Source organism: Hyla sarda, chromosome 4 (genome assembly GCF_029499605.1).
Source record: "Hyla sarda isolate aHylSar1 chromosome 4, aHylSar1.hap1, whole genome shotgun sequence".
Classification (NCBI taxonomy): Eukaryota; Metazoa; Chordata; class Amphibia; order Anura; family Hylidae; genus Hyla; species Hyla sarda.
The window spans coordinates 184,555,966-184,580,587 of record NC_079192.1 but is presented as its reverse complement, the minus strand read 5'-3'; the positions used below and the strand labels follow the sequence as shown (position 1 = coordinate 184,580,587).

The window sequence follows — 24,622 nt, the reverse complement described above, 5'->3', positions numbered from 1 at the left end:
GTATTGTTCAGTGTATGCAATCAAAGGACTGCATGTAATAGTCCCCCATTGGGACAAAAATAAATAAATAAAGGAATAAATGTGATTTAACCCCTTCCAAAATAAAAGTTTGAATCACCCCCCCCCCCATTTTCCCATAAAAAAATGTACACAAAAAGAAACGTGGTATTGCCGCATGTCCGAACTATAAAAATATAATGTTAACTAAACCACATGGTCAATGGCGTACACATAAAAAAAATTCCAAAGTCCAAAATTGTGTATTTTTTGTCACTTTGTATAGCTTAAAAAAATGTATAAAAAGTGATTAAAAGTCTGATCAAAACAATAATTGTACCGATAGAAACTTCAGATCACAGCGCAACAAATGAGCCCTCCTACCACGCCGTATATGGAAAAATAAAAAAAGTTCTAGGGGCCAGAACAGGACAATTTTAAACTTAAATTTTGGTGCATGTAGTTATCTTTTTTTAAGTAGTAAAATAAAGAAAAACCTATATAAACTGGGTATCATTGTAACCGTATGGACCTACAGAATAAATATATGGTATCAATTTTACTAAAAAGTGTACTGTGTAGAATCGGAAGCCCCCAAAATTTGCTAAATTGCGGGATTTTTTAAACCAATTTTGCCCCACAATTTTTTTCTCTGGGTTCGCTGTAAATTTAATGGTGAAATGATTGATGTCATTACAAAGTACAATTGGTGCCACAAAAAATTAGCCCTCATATGGGTCTGTAGGTGCAAAATTTTAAGCGTTGATTTTTAGAAGGTGATGAGGAAAAAAACGAAAGCGCAAAAACGGAAAAACCCTGCGCCCTTAAGGGGTTAATGATGATATTTCTAAACATTGTAATGAGGAGTAAATGTCATGCGCCATGCTTGTACGACTCGCAGTATAGAACCTTGTGTTGCCTGTGAGGAGTGGCCTGAAACAACGTGGTACCAGCAGAGGACCGCAAAGAGCTGCTACACGGGCGGGTCTGTATATCTGCTCATGTATACTTATGGAAACAATCCTGCAGTGTGTTCCGTAGCCAGAGGCTACTGGCGGCGCTGTACTGCGGGGAGCCGGTGTGTGTAGTGGCAGCTGTCAGGGAATCGGAATACACACACTTATACTGTTGTCTGTATTCTAGCTGGCACAAGGCATTGCGGCTTCTTCTGAGGCGGTTCCGCACAGTGTACAACAATAAATGGCTATGTGTGTGTATAGGCGCCCCTGTAGTATGGTTGTATACCCAGTGGCCAGCGATGCCAGTTGTGCTCCTCAGTGGGCACCAGCCTGAATCATAGCCCTCTACGTTTTCTTCTCACATGTGGCAGCTGTTTGCTTCCGCTTCCCAAAACCCCCTTGCGCTGCGCATGCGCCGTCGCCCCGGTTCGGAGAGCTCCTAAGGTGACGGAGATTTTGGGACTAATACACAGCCGCTTGCTGTTTCCCATCCCCTCTCCGGGAGGACACAGTGGAAGCAACCGTACGACGGAGCTCGTATTTGGGGAGAAAGGTAATAAAAGGGCGGGAGGGGTGGGAAACTAAAGAGGGAGGGGCCTATCGGTGTGCAGGCCCCGCCCCCTGACAGACGGCTTATGTTCGTGCACCGTCTGGCTCTGTGGCCGTTTCCCTGAGGACTGTGCAGCGGGATTGCGGGAGATTCGTCCTCCCCGGGGGACGCGTGTGTGGATACGTATGTAGGGGTATTGCCTGTGTGGGGGAGGGAAGGTGGGCGCAGGCCGGGGGCGACTCTGCTGCTCATCCCCGGTGTTATCCAGTGCTACAACAAAGGCCATGGCTGCCCAGCTCCTATGAGGTGTGCGGGCAGGAGTGGGCACATGGCCGGGTGACTGAGCCTCCCTATGGTCTACAGCAGTGTCATTCGAGGATGCTTGTGTATCCAGCTGCTGCATGACTACAATACCCATCATAATGAAATGATGAGGTGGAGGATTAGAGCCAGAGGTTGGGGAATAGAATGCTGATGTGGAGGGCTTCCTCTTTCCTTGAGCTGTTGCATAACTACAACTCCCAGCATGCGCAGACAGCCAAAGGTTCTACATGGGCTTCAGACATATGGGAGATCTTTGGATCAGCAGAATACAAGCTGTGGGTTATGGGAGGTCTGTGGAGCAGCAGAATCTGGGTTAATGTTTATTGGGGACCTGTATTCTGCCTGTGGGGGGTTATATGGAAGGGAATGGTTGTCTTTTGGCACAAGGCCTTACTTGGCTAACTGACTACTTATTCAATGTCTTCTCAATGAGCCTGGTTTAGCATCTTTATCAGGAAGCTAATTGTTTATGAAGAGAGATCGAACCACTAGAAAAGCAAGGTTTTATGTTTACCACCTCCGCAGTGTCTGTGGTGTTGGAGCAGAACGTCCCTGGCTGGGGGGGTCACACTGCATTTTGTGTTTCAATTTTAACGTAAATATTTTTTAACTCTTTAAATGGATAGTAATCTAAACATGAACATTGATTTGTATGGTGGGATGTTTTTGTTTATTGGTGTTTTCACTGGCATCCGTTTAAATGCATAATGTACATAATATGATGTTATACATAATTATACATAATATGTTCGGTATAGTTTAGATTTCTAGTCTCCGCTATGGTATCCAGCAAAAAAAAAAAAAATAATAAGATACATTGCTTTACATTAAAATTGCAATATTTTCTAAAGGGGAAACGGGGTCACCTTTTTTTGGCATATGGTAGAGAGCATATTTTTTGACATGTTTAACATGTTTGTCCCTTTTCAAGAGTGAAAAATGTGATTTCAATAGGACTCTGCTGCACTGTGCACACAGCGGAATTTCTGATTCCCGCATCCACTAAAAGAATAGTCATATCTATTCTTTCTGCAGAATCCACTTGGAAACGCATTGGTGTCTACGAGACGGCTAATTACAGAGTTGTCCTAGCGCTCACCAGATCATTTATATGTGCAGAATGTCTGCCCATGTTTTCCAGACTGACATTCTGCACATGTCTACTCATGTTTTCTGGGCTGTCCATTCTTAGTCCATGTGAACATGGCCTTAGAATGGACTCTAAATGCCATCTCCATTCTTTGGTATTAGTGAATCTATCAGCTGAATGCCTGTCATGGCGGGATGGTCTTGGCTGCTATGAGCGGCCAGGACCTGTGGCTAATGCGGAACATCACCGATCAGAGTGATGTTTGGCGTTCACTATCTGGACTCTCAAAGTTTAGACAATCAGTTTGTTTGCGGTGTCTAAAATGTAAAAAATTAAAGGGTACCTCTCATCAAATAAACTTTTCAAATATTTTAGATTAATGAATGTTGAATAACTTTCCAATAGGATGTTAATGAAAAATATGCTTCTTTCTATTGTATTTTTCCCGATCAGTCCTGTCAGCAAGCATTTCTGACTCATGCTGGAGTCCTAAACACTCAGAGCTGCCAGCCTGCTTTGTTCACAGCCAAACAGGCTGTGAACAAAGCAGGCTGGCCGCTCTGAGTGTTCTCCTTTGTGAACAAAGCAGACTGGCAGCTCGTAGTGTTTAGGACTCCAGCATGAGTCTGAAATGCTTGCTGCCAGGACTGGTAGGGAGACCCCTAGTGGTCATTTCTTCAAAGTGGAAAATTAAATAGAAAGAAGCATATTTTTAATAACATGCAATTGTAAAGTTATTCTGCATACATTAATCTATAATATAGCAAAAGTTTTTTGGATGAGAGGTACCTTTTAAATAAAGGAATCCATGCTCAGCAGAGCTGATTGGGACTCGCAGGATGATCCATGCGTTTTTTTTTTTTTATGGTGGGGAAAAAGTGTCGCTGCATGCATAACTATGAAAATATAACGTTAATTAAACTGCACCATTTAATGACGTATATATGTAAAGAAAAAAGTATATAATAGCTTCATTTTGGTCACTTCATATATCACTAAAAATTTTATAAGTCCCATCAAAACAAAAATTGATATTAACTGTACTTGGAAAAATTAATTATAGGGTTCATTAGAGTCTATATAAATCGTTATCACACGGACCTAAAGAATAAGATAATAGAGGAGCTTTATCAATACCTGTGTAGGGGAATAGTGGTGCAGTTGCCCATAGCAACCAATCAGATCACATTTTTTTATATTTCAGAGACCTTTTTAGAAATGAAAGTGATCTGGTTGCTATGGGCAACTGCACCACTCTTCCAAACAGGCTTCAATAAATTTCCACTAATGTGTCATTTTTATCACAATTTGCACTGCATAGAAACTGAAGTGCCCAAAAGCTACAAAAAAAGCAGATTTCTTTTTCAATTTTTCTCTGCAAAAATTTTGTTTTGGATTTACCTTAGATTTGTTGGTGAAATTAGTGATGTCATTACAAAGTAAAATTAGTGGCGCCCACGTATGGGTCTGAAGGTGGAGAATAGTAAGCGTTATGGCTATTAGAAGGCAAGGAGGGAAAAACAAAAGTGCAAAATGAAGAAATCCCTGTGTCTTTAAGGGGATAAGAGAACCTGACACCTAAAACATGCAGTGTAATCTGCAGGCATCATGTTAGAGAGCAGCTAAAGTTACGCAGTGATGAAGCTTTGTAGGAAAAATTCTATCGAAGGGTGTCAATTATTTATGGAAATAATATGGCAATGAAGCAGCTTAGCTCCATCTTCTTGACATTTGTCTGAGAAATAAAAAATCAGTTTTATAAGTTTGGAAACCACTTTTAGCTCCCGGAAAGGTCTAGGTTACTTTTATACCCTAACAGGCATCCAATGGTGTCTGCAGCTAATGGCGTTGACAGATTTCCTTTGGTGCATCTTGTAGAATGGTATTGTATGTGGGTGTAAGAGACTGTACAAAAAATGTTTTATCCTTTTTGTATTTTTCTTTCAGCATGGCAGACTACTTGATCAGCGGTGGTACTGGATATGTTCCAGAAGATGGTCTTACTGCTCAACAGCTTTTTGCAGTTTCAGATGGACTTACATACAAGTAAGCATATGGTTATCTCTTATTAGATATACAGAATAATGCAGTACTTTTTCTTGCTGTTACTGATCAACTCTAGTGTTCTTAAAGGGGTACTCCGGTAAACAATATTTTTTTTTTTTTTTTTTTATCAACTGATGCCGGAAAGTTAAAGGGGTACTTTGTCCCTAAGACATCTTATCCCCCTATCCAAAGGATAGGGGATAAGATGTCTGACCGCTGGGGACCCCCGCAACCTTGTATTCAGCACCCATCTCGGGGAGCTGCACGCTGCGCTATGCATGTCGATGGGAGAGGGCGTGACTGCACATGGGGGTACGATACTCCGGCCCCGAGGTCGTCACACGGCAGATTCTGAGCTGGCAGCGCGGCGTGTAGCTCCCCGAGGTGGGTGCTGAATGCAAGATTGCATGGGGTCCCCAGCGATCAGACATCTTATCCCCTATCCTTTGGATAGGGGAATAAGATGTCTTAGGGCCTGAGTACCCCTTTAAACAGATTTGTAAATTACTTCTGTTAAAAAAATCTTCCAGTACTTATCAGCTGCTGTTTACTACAGAGTAAATTCAGGTGTCAGCAGAGAGCACTGTGGTCGTGACTAGAGATGATCGAATTTACAGTAAATTCGATTGTCACAAACTTCTCAGCTCGGCAGTTGATGACTTATCCTGCATAAATGAGTTCAGCTTTCAGGTGCTCCGTGGGCTGGAAAAGGTGGATACAGTCCTAGGAGACTCTTTCCTAGGACTGTATCCACCTTTTCCAGCCCACCGGAGCACCTGAAAGCTGAATTAATTTATGCAGGATAAGTCATCATCTGCCGAGAAGTTCGTGACGAATCGAATTTACTGTAAATTCGCTCATCTCTAGTCGTGACAGAAAATAAATCCCCTAAGAGTCTCCTCTGTAGAACACAGCCGCTAATAAGTACTAGAAGGATTTAAGAATTAAAAAAAATAAGTAATTTACAAATCTGTTTTAACTTTCTGGCACAATTTTATTTAAAAGGGGGGGGGGGGGGGAATTTCCACCCTTGAAAGAGTACCCACTTTAAAGGAAACTGACAGGCTGTTAACCCACACTAAACCCAATATACTTGGTTAAAATGCGGGTGAACTGCATTAAAATGAGTGGTCACTTACATAATTGGTCAAATTCTTCTGTTTGTATTGCACAGCTGTGGGCAATGAAAGTGAGGAGCAGGCCCACCGTGCTCCCCTGCTCTGCCTGCCCCTGTAATGAATAACACTATTAATATTGGACCAGTAAATGTAAGTGACCACTCATATTAATGCTGGTTACCCCCACTATAGCCCAGTATATTTGGTTTAGTGCAGTTGAACAGCCTGTCAGTTTTCTTAATTTTTTTTTTATAACATATTCATATATTTTTTCTTTGTACTCTGTACATTTTCTCCATAGGTTTTATTGCCTAGTTTCTTTTCTATTGCCTTTTTGTTACCACATATACTGCTGGCTGTTCACACGGCAGAATGTCTGTGCGATATTTCGCAAAAAAACGCTCCACATAGACATTCCACTGCAGCAGATTCCTATAAATTTAAATTGACTTCTGCACTGTGCACGCGCGGAATGCCATGGAAATAATTTTCGAGCGGTCCTAGCGTCTGCCCAGTAACTTTCCTGGCAGACATTCCACTGTGTGAACATAACCTAAATGGGTCTGTTTCCAGCCCATAGCTATCTTCTCTAAAACGAAAGCTTTTTTATTTTATAATTTTTTTTATAGCCATGTCAAAGGTCAGCTTTTGATGTGCAAGAACAAAAAGAAAAATGCACTTGAAGGGATGCATAGCCTTTAGAGAAGTTTACCCATCTGAATAATTTTTTGTGCATCAACAGGATATGCCACTCATGCATATTGATTCCTCCTTATGGATCATGTCCTGTTGGAAGAACAGGAATCCTGTGTACTTGATCCGGACTCAGGCTCGTCTATGGTTGTTTATTGGAAGGCTTTATTCTCCATTGCATTAAACTCAGTGGAGCATGCGGTGACAGGGCAGCCACTTTTGGGATCAGTGTGGTCCCAGCAATTAGACTTGAGGGATCAGATCTTCATCTCTTAAAGGAGTAGTCCAGTGGTGACCCGTGGTGAACAACTTATCCCCTATCCTAAGGATAGGGGATAAGTTGCAGATTGAGGGGGGTCCGACCGCTGGGGCCCCCTGCGATCTCCTGTACGGAGCCCCGACAGCCCGCGGGAAGGGGGCGTGTCGACCTCCGCACGAAGCGGCGGCCGACACTCCCCTCAATACAACTCTATGGCAGAGCCGGAGCGTTGCCTTCGGCAATCTCCGGCTCTGCCATGCAGATGTATTGAGGGGGCATGTCGGCCGCTGCTTCGTGCGGGGGTCGACACCCGCTATCTGGCTGGAGAGCCTGGCCCCTGTACAGAGAGATCGCAGGGGGCCCCAGCGGTCGGACCCCCCACGATCTCAAACTTATCCCCTATCTTTAGGATAGGGGATACGTTTTTCACCACTGGACTACCCCTTTAAGGTGTCTATACACTTTTAATAGCTATTAGTCAATTTTTTGTTTGACCAACAGCTAGCACTCCAGTTTTCCCACATACACATTAAGATAAAGCTCAGCAAACATTCATGTGTTCTGAATGAAGAGAGGAGGAATAGAACAATAGTCAGGAAGTTGAAATCAAACATTCTCTAACCTGACTAAATCGGTGGGTTTGACAAACTTTTGACTAATGGGGCCCTTTATCCTGCAGGTAGGTTTGTAAATTTCTTCTGTGGAAAAACCATTTTGTCTAATTCTGCGTTTATGTTAAATATATTTGATAATTTACCAATGTAGTATTTGATGTGCGGTTTGAATTTTGTTTACAGCTAGCAGTAAAATGAAACAAAAGAGATTGATAGACATTCTGCTAGGATCTACCAGTGGGAGGAGCCTTCATGCATATATTGGGCCATATTCACAATTGGATTTTATTTCTGTCTGATTTGTTTTCAAGGATCAGGATAGCTTGCAAAATACTGAAGTCATGATGACAATGTGAACATTGTTGTATTGAATTCATTTGAGAGCTGTAGAAGTCCAGGGCTCCAGTGTTTTGTTGCCTGTGATGTGCCATAAAATTGTGTAATATGTGAGCAGTGTCTTTCGACACTGGAGTGGCGCTGTGATTTTAGAAGTAGTGTGGTGTGTTCCCAGCTAACACTTCACATACGCATTAAACGCTCATGTTAAAATGCTGTTGAGCACTGGCCTAAATCTGCTGGTTGTGGACTTTATTCTTATTTTACAGGATGCAGCAGTTTGTTTTTTTCCTTTTTAAATCCTTGACTTCAGTATTTAATTGCTTATAGAATACCCCAAAATTCTTTGTTTTTTATTGTATTGCTATTTTTGTTTATCACTCTCCTGCCACGGCATGGCCTCTGTTATGGTTCCTGTACCATTGACGGAATGACATGGGCTGTATTCTCCTGTCTGACAGCTCCAATGATTCTTGCTAGTTCTGCAAATGCTCCTCCTCCTTAATCAGCTCCAATTATGGTATGTGGGTCAAGGCTGGCAGCATCTCTACCTTGATGTCCCTTCAAAGTCTCCTTCTGCTTCAACATGATTTATTATGCATATAAGTCTGATGTGTGATTTTTTCCAAGGGGTTCCAAAAAAATTATCCTTGGTCAAATAAGGAGGTGGTCAGCTTATAATTGGGGCAGTTTTCATTTACTATAATGGGAGAAAAATTAGACACAGAAAAAAGTGGTCTAGTTGCAACCATTTTATTTATTTAAATCATTCTTGGAAAATAGATACCATATATACTCGAGTATAAGCCGACCAGAATATAAGCCGAGGCCCTTAATTTCACCCCAAAAACCCAGGAAACGTTATTGACTCGACTATAAGCCTAGGGTGGGAAATGCATCAACCCCCCCTCATCATCACCGCCTGTCAATCCCCTCAGTGGTCTTCAACCTGTGGACCTCCAGATGTTGCAAAACTACAACTCCCAGCATGCCCCGGGCATGCTGGTAGTTGCAGTTTTTAAACATCTGGAGGTCCACAGGTTGAAGACCACTGCGCGGGCCTTCGTCATCATCCAGACCGCCCCCCCTCCTTTAATTTTCTACTTACCTCCCCTCGGTGGGAAGGAAGGATGAGCTTGTCCGGGCCATCTATGCTGCAGGGACCGTCCGGTGGGGAGGGTTAGTCGTTCCGGGCTGTCCATCTTCACCGGGAGGCCCTATTCTCCGCTCGCTCGGGGCCGGCCCCGGAGTAGTGACGTTGCTTAGATGACAACGCACAGGGACGTTCATGCGCAGCAGATGTCCCTGGAGCATAGATGGCCCGGAACAGCTCACCCTTCCTTCCCACCGAGGGGAGGTGAGTAGAAAACTAAAGGGGGGGAGGGTCTGGATGATGACGAAGGCCCGCGCAGTGGTCTTCAACCTGCAGACCTCCAGATGTTTCAAAACCACAACTCCCAGCATGCCTGGACAGCCATCGGCTGTCCGGGCATGCTGGGAGTTGTAGTTTTGCAATATCTGGAGGTCTGCAGGTTGAAGACCACTGATGAAGGGATTAACAGGTGGAGAGTTCACTCGAGTATAAGCCGAGGGGGGCGTTCTCGGCAAGAAAAATCGTGCTGAAAAACTCTGCTTATACTCGAGTATATACGGTAACACAAAATAGATCATTTGTTCCCACTATTACATTTTAGTTATCAGTACAATTTCCCCAATAATCCACGTAGAAAAGAGGATGAAACGGACCCAGCCAAGTCCAACTAATCCATCTGTATATTAATCCAAACTTGTGAAGAGAGAAATGAAGACAATTAATAGACCAATTTCAACCAAATCCCTCACCCCCCCTCCCAAAGACTAATTATGAGAGTTTACATTCCTTCAGTCCCTCGACTTAGAGTCCGACTCTTTTCTTGAGACTCTTATGGTTCTTTCGCTCTTCTCCATGCATCCCTATCCATCCATAATACATATTTTAGGATTGTGGCTGATAGAGACAACCTCATGTCTTTTCATTTTGCATGGATCAGTGCAATTGCTTAGCCTGTTAATTATTTATCAGCCATTCTTTCATGGTCTATTTTCTTATACAATTAAAGTATCATGTACTCTATGGCATCCGGAAAGAAATTATCAGGCAGAAGAAAGGTTAGAGGAGAGGGAGACAAAGAAAAAAATATAACTTAACTTCCATATCCTCTCCACACAACCTCCCTCATACATTTTGCCTACAACTGAGGATTCTTAGCCCATTTTGGCCCCCTTTCCCTCACAACATCATCTAAGGCAAAAAGTGAGTACACTAGGGGAACAATAAGGAATTTTTCCAAGATTCCATGCTTTTATCTTTAATTACCCCAAAAAACAGCCCTGCCAAATAATTTTCTACTTAAATGGGTACTCCATCCCTAGACATAGAATAGGGGATAAGAGTCCGAAGTTTTTTATTTATTTATTTTTTTGAGCCGATCGGACCCTGAAATGGGTCTGATGCAAACTGCTACTACCGGGCCATGACTAACCCCATTCCCTTACATGGTGTCAGTCTGTGACACGGTAATTTTACAGGATTTTAGCAGAGAGAAAAAAATAGAGCTTGCACTATTTTTTTTTTTTCTCCGCTAAACTCCCGTCCCTCTGGCCGGATTGCCGATGGGACTCCGAATAGCTGAGCCTAACTGCAATGTGAACAAGGCCTTACTACTTCATTCTATTATCCTGCTTCCCCCATTTCTCGTTTCTTTCTTCCTTCCCTTCTAGTTCTCTCCCCTTGTTGTCCACTCCATCAAAACATACGTATTATTCTCAGCCAAGCACATAATCTATCGTTGTATATTTTCAGAGTGTTCTGTTTGTTTGCTACATATCAAAATACATTGATCCACATGTATAGACTTAAAGGGGTACTCCGGTGCTTAGACATCTTATCACCTATCCAAAGGATAGGGGATAAGATGCCTGATCGCTGGGGACCCCCGTGATCTTCCACGCCGCACCCCGTTAGAATCAGTCCCCGGAGCGTGTTCGCTCCAGGTCTGATTACTGGTGATCACGGGGACGGAGCATAGTGATATCACGGCTCCGCCCCCGTGTGAAGTCACGCTCCTCCCCTTCAATGCAAGCCTATGGGAGGTAGCGTGATGGCACACGGGGGCGGAGCCGTGACGTCACTATGCTCCGTCCTCGTGGTTGAGAAGGATTCAGCCTGAGGACCTCCGGGAGCCGCTAAAGGTGGGTGCTGCATGGTAGATCCCGGGGGTCCCCAGGGGCGGGACCACTGTGATCTGACATCTTATCCCCTATCCTTTGGATAGGGGATAAGGTGTCTAGGGGCGGAGTACCCCTTTAAAGGTCTGAGCATTATTTGAGAGCCATTTCCGTAATGTCACCAATCTTGCTCAACATAATTATATTGACATTTGATTTACTTGGAATTTTTGTATTTACATAAACACCCAATAAACATATATTAATGTTACTAACTTTTTTCTCAATTTTATTTATATCAATACAAAAACTGCTACCTTTTTAAAACCTTTCCACATAAACATATTTCCAGTATATATCCAGTAAATGTAGTTTCTTACAACACAACATACTAATTTAATATTAAAGCTCTTATCTCCAACCTTATCTGCCTAATTTTAGGCATCTGCGTTATGAATTTGGTTTCCCTAATAAATATTGCAATAAAATTCTATATGCCATGTTAAATAATCTATTAGAAGAAAAATATAAACTTATCAAAAAAGTTGAGAAAGCTACTTAATTTAGGGCTACACCCAGCCTTATTCCTTTAGATCATGCGCCACTGGATATCCTTTGTCTCCCAATTCGGACTACCAGTAACTTTAGATTTTTTTTTTAACCTTTTGTGGAGTCACTTTCCAATATACTATACTACAGAACCATATACTTTTATCACAGTTTCTTAAAGGGGTACTCTGTCCCTAGATTGGAATCGCCGAACAGTGTGTTGTCTTCCTAGTGCTCGAGTTCGGCAGATCGGGTTGACAGGTTGCTGGGTGGGGCTGGAGAGGACCCAGTCATGGTACATATTGGCACCAATGACAAAGTAAAAGGTAGGTGGAGTGTCCTTAATGATTTCAGGGACTTAGGCCGCAAGCTTAAGGCAAGGACCTCCAAGTTAATATTTTATGAAATATTACCTGTACCACAAGCCACACCAGAGAGGCAGTGGGAGATCCTGGGGCTCCCCAGCAGCGGCACCGCGGCTATCTGACATCTTATCCCCTATCCTTTTGGATAGGGGATAAGATGTCTAGGGGCGGAGTACCCCTTTAACAATATAAATTGGGATAATGTCCTCAAAAACAAGAATACTGACACTAAATGGGAGACTTTTTTAAAAATATCTTAAATTCTCACTGTAAGATGTATGTACCTTTTATGGGAATTAAAATGGTCAGAAATAAGAGAACCAATATGGATGAATAAATGTTAAGGGGGCAATAAATGACAAAAATAAAGCATTTAAAGTACTAAAACAGGACAGCAGCGAAGAAGCATTAAAAGGCTATAGAGAAAAATGTAAAATATGTAAAAAAATAAAAACAGATAAAAGCTGCAAAAATAGAAACAAGAAGACTCCTTGCCAAAGAGAGTAAAACCCCAAAATGTTCTTTAACTATATAAAGTTTAAAAATGAAAGTATAGGCCCTTTAAAAATGTATAAAGAATTCATAAAATCAGGGAATCAGGAAAAACTCCCCAGTACAGGTCACCTGTCTAACCCAGGAAGTACAGTGCCGCCTACAAAAAATCTAAATAGGCAAATCACCAGGTCCAGATGGTATACACCCCCGTGTTCTAAAGTAATTAAGTAATGTAATAGACAGACCCCTATTTTAAATATTCAGGGACTCTATAGGAACGGACTGTTTCCCAAGACTGGCGCATGGCAAATGTGGTGCCAATATTTAAAAAGGAATTATAGGCCTGTTAAACCTCCGTTGTATGTAAATTGTTTGAGGGTTTTCTAAGAGAAACTATTTTGTATTACCGTATATACTCGAGTATAAGCCGACCCGAGTATAAGCCGAGACCCCTAATTTCAACCCAAAATCCCAGGAAAAGTTATTGACTCGAGTATAAGCCTAGGGTGGGAAATACATCATCCCCCCCCCCCCTGTCATCAACCAGACCCGTCACTAACATCCTCATCATCATCACCGCCTGTCATCATCCAGACCCTCATCATCATCACCTATCATCCCCTTGTCATCATCCCACACATCCCCCCCCCTTCATCATCCCCTTGTCATCATCCCACACATCCCCCCCCCTTCATCATCCCCTTGTCATCATCCCACACATCCCCCCCTTCATCATCCCCTTGTCATCATCCCACACATCCCCCCTTCATCATCCCCTTGTCATCATCCCACACATCCCCCCCTTCATCATCCCCTTGTCGTCATCCCCACCCCCCCTTCATCATCCCCTTGTCGTCATCCCACACCCCCCCCCTTCATCATCCCCTTCTCATCATCCGCCCTCAGTGGTCTTCAACCTGCGGACCTCCAGAGGTTTCAAAACTACAACTCCCAGCAAGCCCGGGCAGCCATCGGCTGTCCGGGCTTGTTGGGAGTTGTAGTTTTGAAACCTCCGGCGGTCCGCAGGTTGAAGACCACTGCGGCCTTCAACATCATCCAGCCCCCTCTCACCCCCCTTTAGTTCTGTACAGTACTCACCTCCGCTCGGCGCTGGTCCGGTCCTGCAGGACTGTCCGGTGAGGAGGTGGTCCGGTGGGATAGTGGTTCCGGGCTGCTTCTCCGCGCTTCCGGCCCGGAATAGAGGCGTTGCCTTGACAATGACGCAGAAGTACGTTGGCAATGAACGTACCTCTGCGTCGTTGTCAAGGCAACGTGACTATTCTTGGGCCGGGCCCGAAGCGCTTAGAAGAGGCCTCCCCAGTGAAGATAGCAGCCCGGAACCACTATCCCACCGGACCACTTCCTCACCGGACAGTCCTGCAGGACCGGACCAGCGCCGAGCGGAGGTGAGTACTGTACAGAACTAAAGAGGGGTGAGAGGGGGCTGGATGATGTCGAAGGCCGCGGTGGTCTTCAAACCTGCGGACCTACGGAGGTTTCAAAACTACAACTCCCAGCAAGCCCGGACAGCCGATGGCTGCCCGGGCTTGCTGGGAGTTGTAGTTTTGAAACCTCTGGAGGTCCGCAGGTTGAAGACCACTGCGGGTGGGGGAGTTCACTCAAGTATAAGCCGAGGGGGGGTGTTTTCAGCACGAAAAATCGTGCTGAAAAACTCGGCTTATACTCGAGTATATACGGTATCTTGATAAAAATAAATGTATGACTCCATATCAGCATGGGTTTATGAGGCATCGGCCCTGTCAAACTAATTTGATCAGCTTTAATGAGGAGGTGAGCTCCAGACTGGACCAGGGGCAATTGATGGATGTCTTATATCTGGATTTTTCCAAAGCATTTGTTACGGTGCCACATAAAAGGTTGGTGCATAAAATGACATGGATTGGGCTGGGGGAGAATGTGTAAGTGTGTAACTGGCTTAGTGATAGGAAACAGAGGGTGGCTATTAATGTTAGTTATTCTGATTGGGTGACTGTTACTAGTGGGGTACCACAGGGGTCAGTCTTGGGTCCTGTTCAATTTAATTTCATTAACCCCTTCACGCAGAATGCTGTCTTTATACGGCGGATGACTCAATACCTTTTTTTTGCAACAGCTGAAGGCCCACTGGTGGGTAAACACGGAGTTAGTCTGTTACCTAATTCAGTGTTTTCCCACCAGTATGCCTCCAGCTGTAGCAAAACTACAACTCCCAGCATGCACAGTCTCAGTTCATGTTTAGAGTTGTAGTTTTGCAACAGCTGTAGGTTTGCGCCTGTACTGGATACATTCACACGGGCAGGGGTTCTACCGCAACTCAAACTCCCAGCGGGAATCGTACTGTAAACCCCCGCCCGTGTGAATGTACCCTAAAACTAAACTACACACAGAATTTAAGAGGCCTGGATGCATTTTTTGGAGAATAATAACATCACAAGTTATGGATTCTAGATCTATAGAGATAGAAGATTGATCCAGGGATTTATTCTGACTGCCATATTGGAGTCGGGAAGGAATTTTTACCTCTAGTATGAGTTTTTTTGCCTTCCTCTTGATCAGCTCAGTAGGGACTCATTAGGGTTATGGGTTGAACTTGATGGACTCTGGTCTTTTTTCAACCTTCGGAACTGTTACTATGTTATCACCTATCCAAAGGATATGGGATAAGATATTTGATCGCCGGGGGGTCACTGGGACCCATGCAATCTCTGGCCCAGCATCCAATCCAAGTAATCCACTTCACGGAGCGACCACAGCCATCTTGCCCCCTCCCATAAATATTAGTGGAGGGGGAGTGACGAGCACAGACAGTGTTTTTAACATTAACGTTCTGAAGTCAGAACCCTGGGGTACCGAGCCGGAGATCACAGGGGTCCTAGTGGCCAGAACCCCGCGATCAGGCATCTTATCCCCTATCCTTTTGGAGTACCCCTTTAAATGATCTAGAAAATAAGAATGAGTATCCCATTTGTATATTTCTTTGTTTAATGTAGAAAAAATAGCATGTTTAATCTGCATACATCTAAATAAAAAAATCCTTATTTCCCAAACCAAATTCCCTCTTTAAGGGTATGTTCTCACATACAGGATCTGCTGCATATTTTTGCTGCATATTTCCTGCAGAAGATTTTGCTACCAATAATTTTGCACAAAATATTCAGCAGATTCTGTATATGTGAGCATACCATAAAGCATTATATGATATGATTTTAGTAAGCCATTTACATTTTTGTGATACCCTTAAATTCACAATTTCTGTACTATGTGTTTCAGTACTTTGGTTTTAGGTTTTTAAAAATCTCAGCACAGAATGAATGGTAACCTAATTTACATCAGGAGGCTAGAAACTTGTTTGGCTTTTAAGCTTCTGAATGTAAACAAGATGTAAGCATTCACTGACAGAAACTAAACCTTGTACCATGGCTATGTTTTGGCTGCAGAAGACATGACATCCTTTAGTCTGGAGCTAAGTATACAATGACATTTGGTCAGCTGTGAGTTGCAGCAGAGACACAGCATGACTACATCTTAGCCTCATTCACACAGCCGAATTTCCTAGAGGAATCCAGCAGAAAAATTCTGCTCGGAAATTCTGTTGCTGTCCCGTTGTCTTCAGTGGGATTCTGCTGCACTGTGCACACAATTAAATTTGGTGTGGAAATTCAAATTCCATCATCTGCAGAAAGAATTAACTTGTCAATTTTTTATGTGGAATCCGCTTGAAAATGAATTGCCATCTATGGAGATGACCCAAGCAGTCCCAGCTGCCCACAGAGCAAAATTCCATCCCGAAATTCCTCAAAAACTCAGCTGTGTGAATGGGGCTTTAGGATCTAATCGCACGAGCGGGTTTATGGCGACTTTCCAGCTACGGTTTTTAGCTCCAGAGCATTTCTGCAGTGGAAAATCTGCAGAAGATTACAATTAAGTCTTTTGTGGTAAACCTAATGCAATAGAAATGATCCCGGCACTTGTCTGTCAATGAGAAAGGCTATCAAGCCGTAACGCATGCGGTTTTCAATTTTTTTGTAATATTGCATACTGAAATAAAATACAGAAGAAGCATTAACCAGACGAGTGCTGGGATCATTTCTATTGCATTTAGTTTATATATCCACCAGCACTGGAATCTTTACCGTACTGCTGACCAACTTCTATTTGTGGACTTTTGTGGTAAACATGCTGCAGCTCAAACTCGTGCTGTAAATGTACCCTAAAAGTGAACATATCTCTAGACTAATTTTTTTTGTTGGTGTCTTTATATTTTTTGCAGATTGGTGCCAAATAAGCAAAAAAATTCTTCTTTGATACTAAATGTAAAATTCAATTTTTTTAATTTTTTTTAAATAAAGTACATCATTATGGGGGAAACCACATATATGCTGCACAACAAGCCACATTGACATATCCACAATCAGGGATGTGGAATTCCTATCGCCCGATGCCCGGGATGCGCCGGGCAGGTGAATTTTTCAGGTCCTGAGCCCTGCTTCGGGCAAGCAGGGCCGGACCTGAAAGCCCTCTACAAGCACGGTGGCGCTCAAAGGGGTGTATGGAGTGGGCTCCATACTCTGCATCCCCCAGCTGATTTCAGTAGCTGGGGGCCGCCTATAGAGGTAGCCGAAGGGCTTACCTCTGCTTCCCTGTGTCTGTGAATCTGTCATTGATATCGCCTGGCTGGACTAGGCTCTATCAATGGATCGCAGAGCACACAGGTCAGTGGAGTTCTATGGACCTCCCTTGATCTAATGATTCCTTCTAATAGTCCCCTAAGGGACTAATAAAGTGTGTTTAATATGGAAGGGGTTAATATGTGTTTTTTTTTTTTATTAACGTTTAAATGACCCCCTTTTCCTTTATAAAAACATATAAACATATTTGGGATCGCTGTGTGCGTAATTGTACAAACTATAAAAATATAACATTATGTATACCGTACCAAACCACAGAATTGCAATTTTTATAATATACCTGAAAAAAGTTAGAGGTTGTGCGCTGCCCTGCCTTTCGGAGCTCCGCACGCAGCGTCCGGAAGTTCATGACTCCGAACGCCGTGTGCGGGCTTCCGTGTTCGCGGCCGCGGGGCGTGGCGTCACGCCTGGCCACTCTACCAAAGTCTATGGGAAGGGGGCGTGACAGCGGTCGCGCCCCCTTCCCATAGACTTTCGTTGAGGGGGCGGTCGTGAAGTCACACCCGGCGGCCGCGAATATGGAAGCCCGCACACAGCGTTCGGAGTAATGAACTTCCGGACGCTGCTTACAGAGCTCCGAAAGGCAGGGCAGCGCACAACCCCTTTAAAAGCGATTTAAAAAAGTCAGATCAATACCAAAATGGTACCCATACAAAATATCAGATAATGGCGCAAAAAATTAGCCCTCATGCAGCCTGATATGCGCGCAGGGGGGGGGGGGGGGGGGGGGGGGGAAAGCAACAGGGGTCAGAAAATGGCAATTAGATTTTTTCAAAAGATAAGAATTTTTTTAAAAAAATTTGTAAAACATGATGGAAACTAATCTGGTATTGCTGTAATCAGGCCGACCTAAAGTATCAAAATAATATAATAATAATATAATACAAAATAATATAATAATATAATACTTGCTTCTTGCTAAAGTCACTCAGATCCTTTTGCTTGCCTATTTTCCTGTTTTAACACATCTTAAAGGGATATTTATTTATTTATGTATTTTAAATCAGCTGGTGCCAGAAAGTTAGATTTGTAAATTACTACTTAAAAAACAAAAAACAAAAAAAAATACGTATTCCTTCCTGTACTACCTAGCCGCTAAATACTACTGAGGAAATTATTTTGTTTTTGGAAAACAGTACTCTCTGCTGACATCTCGGTCCATTTTAAGAATTGTCCAGAGTAGGAGAAAATCCTCATAGCAAACATATGCTGCTCTGGACAGTTCCTAAAATGGATAGATGTCAGCAGAGAGCACTGTGTTTCAAAATGAAAAGAAATTCCTTAGTATTCAGCAGCTAATAAGTATTGAAGGATTAAGATTTTTAACCCCTTAAGGACTCAGGGTTTTTCCGTTTTTGCACTTTCGTTTTTTCCTCCTTACCTTTTAAAAATCATAACCCTTTCAATTTTCCACCTAAAAATCCATATTATGGCTTATTTTTTGCGTCGCCAATTCTACTTTGCAGTGACATTAGTCATTTTACCCAAAAATGCACGGCGAAACGGGAAAAAAAAAATCATTGTGCGACAAAATCGAAGAAAAAACGCCATTTTGTAACTTTTGGGGGCTTCCGTTTATACACAGTGCATATTTCGGTAAAAAATTACACCTTATCTTTATTCTGTAGGTCCATATGGTTAAAATGATACCCTACTTATATAGGTTTGATTTTGTCGCACTTCTGGAAAAAATCATAACTACATGCAGGAAAATTTATACGCTTACAAATGTCATCTTCTGACCCCTATAACTTTTATTTTTCCACGTACAGGGCGGTATGAGGACTCATTTTTTGCGACGTGATCTGAAGTTTTTATCGGTATGATTTTTGTTTTGATCTGACTTTTTGATCACTTTTTATTCATTTTTTAATGGTATAAAAAGTGACCAAAAATGCGCTTTTTTTGACTGGAATTTTTTTGCGCGTACGCCATTGACCGTGCGGATTAATTAACGATATATTTTTATAGTTCCGACATTTACGCACGCGGCGATACCACATGTTTTTTTTTTTTTTTTACACTGTTTTATTTTTTTAATGGGAAAAGGGGGGTGATTCAAACTTTTATTAGGGAAGGGGTTAAATGACCTTTTATTAACACTATTTTTTTACTTTTTCTTTGCAGCGTTATAGCTCCCATAGGGACCTATAACACTGCACACACTGATCTTTTACACAGATCACAGGCGTGTATTAACACGCCTGTGATCAGTGTTATCGGCGCTTCACTGCTCCTGCCTGGATCTCAGGCACGGAGCAGTCATTCGCCGATCGGACACCGAGGAGGCAGGTAAGGGCCCTCCCGGTGTCCTGTCAGCTGTTCGGGACGCCGCGATTTCACCGCGGCGGTCCCGAACAGCCCGACTGAGCAGCCGGGTCACTTTCACTTTAGAAGCGGCGATCCCGTTTCATATCGCGGGAGCCGGCGCAGGACGTAAATATACGTCCTGCGTCGTTAAGGGGTTAAATAGAAGTAATTTACAAATTTGTTTAACTTTCTGGCACCAGTTGATTTAAATGGGCACTGTCACCAACTTTATTTTTTGATATGTTGTAGTACTTATGTACTACAACATATCTCTAATATATTGTCATAATTTTTTTTTTTTTTTTTATCAGGGTGAAATTTTCGTTTAAAAACCGGACACTAGGGGTCACCCTCCTAGTGGCCGGCTGCAGCCTGGCGTGACATCATGCCTGAAAAAGGACTGATTTTGGCCTGGCAATCAGTCCTTTTTCATTTAGGCTGTTCTCGCTCCCTGCCTGTCTATCACAGGCGGGAGCGAGCGCATTGGCTTCCCGGCCACTGACTGGGAGGCCACTCCTCCCGCCCATGTCGTCGCCGCCGCTGTCCCTGCACGCCCGCTGCCGGACTCTGCAGGTATCAGAACGGAGGGAACAGGGTATGCGGGGCAGGGGGTTTGTGATGGAGGGAACGTGGGAAGTGGGTTTGACGGGGGGAACGGGCTAGCGCCGTAGCGCCGCATGGCACTAACTTATAGTTAATCTACACAGGGTACCTCCAGCTGTTTCACTACTACAACTCCCAGCATGCCCTGATGGCCAATAGGTGGCAGGGTAAGCTGGGAGTTGTAGTGGTGAAACAGCTGTAGGCACCCTGTGTAGATAAACTAAGGGCAGAAGTGTTGTCCCCAGCAGGCATCAGTGACGTGGTGCCTGCTGGGGAAGTCTGCCTGGTAGCGAGCACACTACCAGGCAGACAAAAAGTTATTTTTGGGGCTAGGGATAGATTGGCAATAGGCAGGGACAAGAAAAAAAAATTATAGGATGGTGGGAGTTAGCCTTTAACAAAAATTCCACCGGAGGACCCCTTTAAAAAACTTTCTGCTGGCAAATATATCCCAGCCCTGTCAGGTGCCATTATCATGAGATTATCAATGCTATACGCTCCACCTCGCAGTGGTTTTCATGTTATGGCTGATTAGTGTGTATCTCTGCAGGTAAAACTTTAGCAAATTCCTATTCAGGATTCTATGAAAGCTAGGTGATGATGTTCATATGCACTATATTGCTTCTTGTTACCCAGCTTTCCTGCAAATATATGTAACTAAAGGCATAGAAAATATTTTAATTTTTTTAAACTTGAAAAATTATAATTGCTTTTTTCTCACTTTAGGAAGAAGTGCTGTTTAGACATTTTGGTTTACTGCTTAGGAAGGAATAGTCTACTTCAGAATTGTTTATTAGTGTTACAGCCTACTGAACTTGAATATTAGAGATGAGCGAACTTACAGTAAATTCGATTCGTCACGAACTTCTCGGCTCGGCAGTTGATGACTTTTCCTGCATAAATTAGTTTAGCCTTCAGGCGCTTCCGTGGGCTGGAAAAGGTGGATACAGTCATAGGAGACTCTTTCCTAGGAATGTATCCACCTTTTCCAGCCCACCAGAGCACCGGAAAGCTGAACTAATTTATGCAGGATAAGTCATCAACTGCCGAGCCGAGAAGTTCGTGACGAATCGAATTTACTGTAAGTTCGCTCATCTCTATTAAATATACGTATATACAGTATACTCGGTCAAAGAGGAAGGAAAGTCTGTAACAGTGACCCTTCTCCTCCCATATTCCAGATCAAAATAAATAAGTGTAATTCTGTCACGGTTGCCTGCATGTTTTGACGATAATGGAGCAAGACAGTAGAGCCAGCAGTGAGGTTACACCACCAGCTTTGTTACTAAAGAATCCAGAATGGCAAGTGTTTCCTTTCTATTCTTATAATCACTGTGATGTGTTGGTGCCACTGTATGACAACACTGTTTATTGGCACAGCTACGTTCTTCCATGTTCATGTGCTTGCGCCCTTGTTTTGTCTGTCTTAAAAACATGAGCCTGAAGAAGGCTTCAGATCAGTTTTCAATTAAGGAAAAATAAATAAATCCGTGAAAATGTTAAGAATTAAAAGTGGACATTTTTAATTTTCAGTTTGCCTTTCTTAACCTAACTGTTCAGCATCTTCACATCCAAAGTCGCCTTATTGATGGGCACAAGCTTTTTAGAAGGGCGTGCATGGAGACTGCTTAAATGACATTGAAGGCATTTGATGTCAGTTTGGAATATTGGCAATCAGTCTGCAGCATAAACGTACGTGCTGAGCTTTTACAATCTGCAAGACTGATCAACTTCTGTGTGTTTTCTGTAGCCTGTGAAAGAGGTTTCTTTAATGTTCTAAATGCTGATACTCAAATATCAGCATGTCTGACCCATGTGAAAGTACCCTTAAAAATGTTGTAGCATCGGGTGTACATGTGTAGCGCTGACTGATCTGCAGACAAATATAGAAGAATGGATGGACATAACCTGATTCAATTTGATGCATATGTGTTCCAATTTGTTTTACTTTTATGTAATCACATCCCTCATAACTGCATTAAAGACATAACCATTACTCTAGCAGTGGTCTCCAACCTGCGCACCTCCAGATGTTTCAAAACTACAACTCCCAGCATGCCTGGACAGCCGTTGGCTGTCCGGGCATGCTGGGAGTTGTAGTTTTGAAACATCTGGAGGTCCACAGGTTGGAGACCACTGCCCTATAGATTGACTTGCTAAATAAGATTCAGTCTAAGGCCCTGTTCACACTATGGAATCTCTGCTCGCTAGGGCTTCGGGGCACTGAGCCGTCACCATTGACGGCTATGCAGTGCTCACGGAATCCGCGCAAAGAATGAACATGTTCTTTGCGCGGAACAATTTCAGTGGCGGAATTGTCCACCGTGGAAATTCCGCAGTGTGAACGGGTCTCGCGGAGACCCATTCACACTAATGTTAAGTTCACACCGCGGAATTCCGCTCGTGGAATTCCATGAGAATTCCGTAGTGTGAATATAGCCTTAGCCTCAGTTACAGGGGAAATGAGACCCTGACAATACACTAGAGATGCTCTAGGTATAATTTGGACAGCCAGCAAACGATCATGCGGTCTGTCACTTCATACCCGGAACCCATAGAAGTGTAAAACTGTTCCTGCCTTCACTAGAATAGAGGAAGTGGTTTAAGGGTACATTCTTCTTTCTATGGAGGGGGCTGTCTGAGAGCCCAGCACAGTGATTGGGAAGTGAGGCCAGAAGACATCACAGGTTAAAACTCCTGTCAGCACAGTGGCAAAACATGGTTAAATGGGTTAAAACCTGCAGATGTGTAGCGGTAAGATCAAGCCTTCAATAGGTTAACAAGAATGTGCCATATGGCAAGTCCAGCACTGCATCCTGTCATGGGGTGCACAGTATGATTGCCTGCTGACATATTTCCTAGTTCCTCGCTGAACTAAATAATGCATGGACAAAGTCTAATTTCTGTGTAGTAATGTCGAGAAAAAAATAATCTCTACGCTCCCCCTCCTCCCCCCCCTTTTTTTTTTTTTTTTTTTTTTTTTTCTTCTTTTAAGTTACTTCTGGAAAAATACCCTGGCCTAGTGCATTTAAAAGGGTTTGTTCGGCTGTGTATGGCTATATTTTGAAATTGATTCTGCAAATAGCTTATTCACACACTGATACGAAGCCCTGGTAGATTAAAATGTCTAAATATTATAGTACACTGATTATTGTTTATGCTGGATATCTGTGTGAATGGCTCGTATAGCTTATTTGTAGCTTGTAAATTTTAAGAATTCTGTGTGAATCCAAGCAAACCCTGTAAATGAAGCTTACTTGGAGATAAGCCAAGATCTCCTTTACTGCTTTCTCTGGGATCTGACAACTATTGTCATTTGTCACTGATTATTAGATGCTCCCTCTGCTGGATGCTGCTAAAATTACGGAAAGCTGCATCAATTACATCAGATATGTTTGGTAAACAGAAACCAGCAAATCAGATGCCTGGTACAGTATATTACACAATCAAAATTTGTGACTATATCCAGCACATCATAGGAAGGGGGGGGGGGGGGGGGGGAGAAGGTAATCTGTATATCAATTATAGCTCGCAACAAAATAAAAAAAAGCAGAGGCAAAATATCATAGCAGATAATTTTGAGGTTAGGCCAGCTTCATATAGAATTGTTCAAAATGCTTGTTAAAATTCATAACTACTAAAATGCCATCTTGTTGATAGAATCCTCTTGCAGTTGTTGATTGCATTTGCATTAGGTAAGTCAGAGATTAGTCAGCAGCTAGGGCTTGGCAGTCTGCTGTTGAAGCCCATCTGCTTTCTTCCAGCTTGATGCTGATGACATATATTTTTTTTCTAATAATTGTAATCCTTAGTGTTGTACATTATGTTCAGTCACATGATGATCTGCCATCTATCAGCCTCCCTTTAAAGCGTTTTTATTAGAATACCCAAACTATTTTACCTCTGCTTTTCAGGGTGTCAGGCCTTTGTTGTATTGTGATGGTGTCTGAACTCTAGACATGTAATTACTTAAAGGGGTACTCCGGTGGAAAACTTTATTTATTAATTTTTTTAAATCAACTGGTGCCAGAAAGTTTACAGATTTGTAAATTACTTCTATTAAAAAATCTTAATCCTTCCAGTACTTGTTAGCTGCTGAATACTACAGAGGAAATTAGTTTCTTTTTGGAACACAGTGCTCTCTGCTGACATGACCACAGTGCTCTCTGCTGACATCTCTATCCATTTTAAGAAGAGTAGGAGAAAATCCCCATAGAAAACATATGCTTCTCTGGACAGTTCCTAAAATGGACAGAGGTGTCAGCAGAGAGCACTGTGGTCATGATATCAGCAGAGAGCACTGTGTTCCAAAAAGAAAATAATTTCCTCTGTAGTATTCAGCAGCTAATAAGTACTGGAAAGATTAAGATTTTTTTTAATAGAAGCAATTTACCAATCTGTTTAACTTTCTGGCACCAG

General features: G+C 42.8%; 1 protein-coding gene across 7 annotated transcripts in view; it reads left to right on the top strand.

The window, feature by feature from the left end:
* The first annotated feature begins 963 nt into the window (after positions 1-963).
* IMPDH1 (inosine monophosphate dehydrogenase 1) overlaps positions 964-24,622 on the top strand; it is an 86,704-nt gene continuing 63,045 nt past the window's right edge. For 2 of the 7 annotated variants that reach the window (XM_056573074.1, XM_056573076.1), the window contains exon 1: positions 4,868-4,966. In XM_056573074.1, coding sequence (XP_056429049.1) covers positions 4,869-4,966 — 98 coding nt within the window. In that variant the 5' untranslated portion in view covers position 4,868. Of the gene's footprint in view, positions 983-1,356; positions 1,510-1,563; positions 1,690-4,867; positions 4,967-21,384; positions 21,506-24,622 lie in introns of those variants that run through there. The other 5 variants (XM_056573081.1, XM_056573080.1, XM_056573077.1 and 2 more) reach the window with 5 other exon arrangements.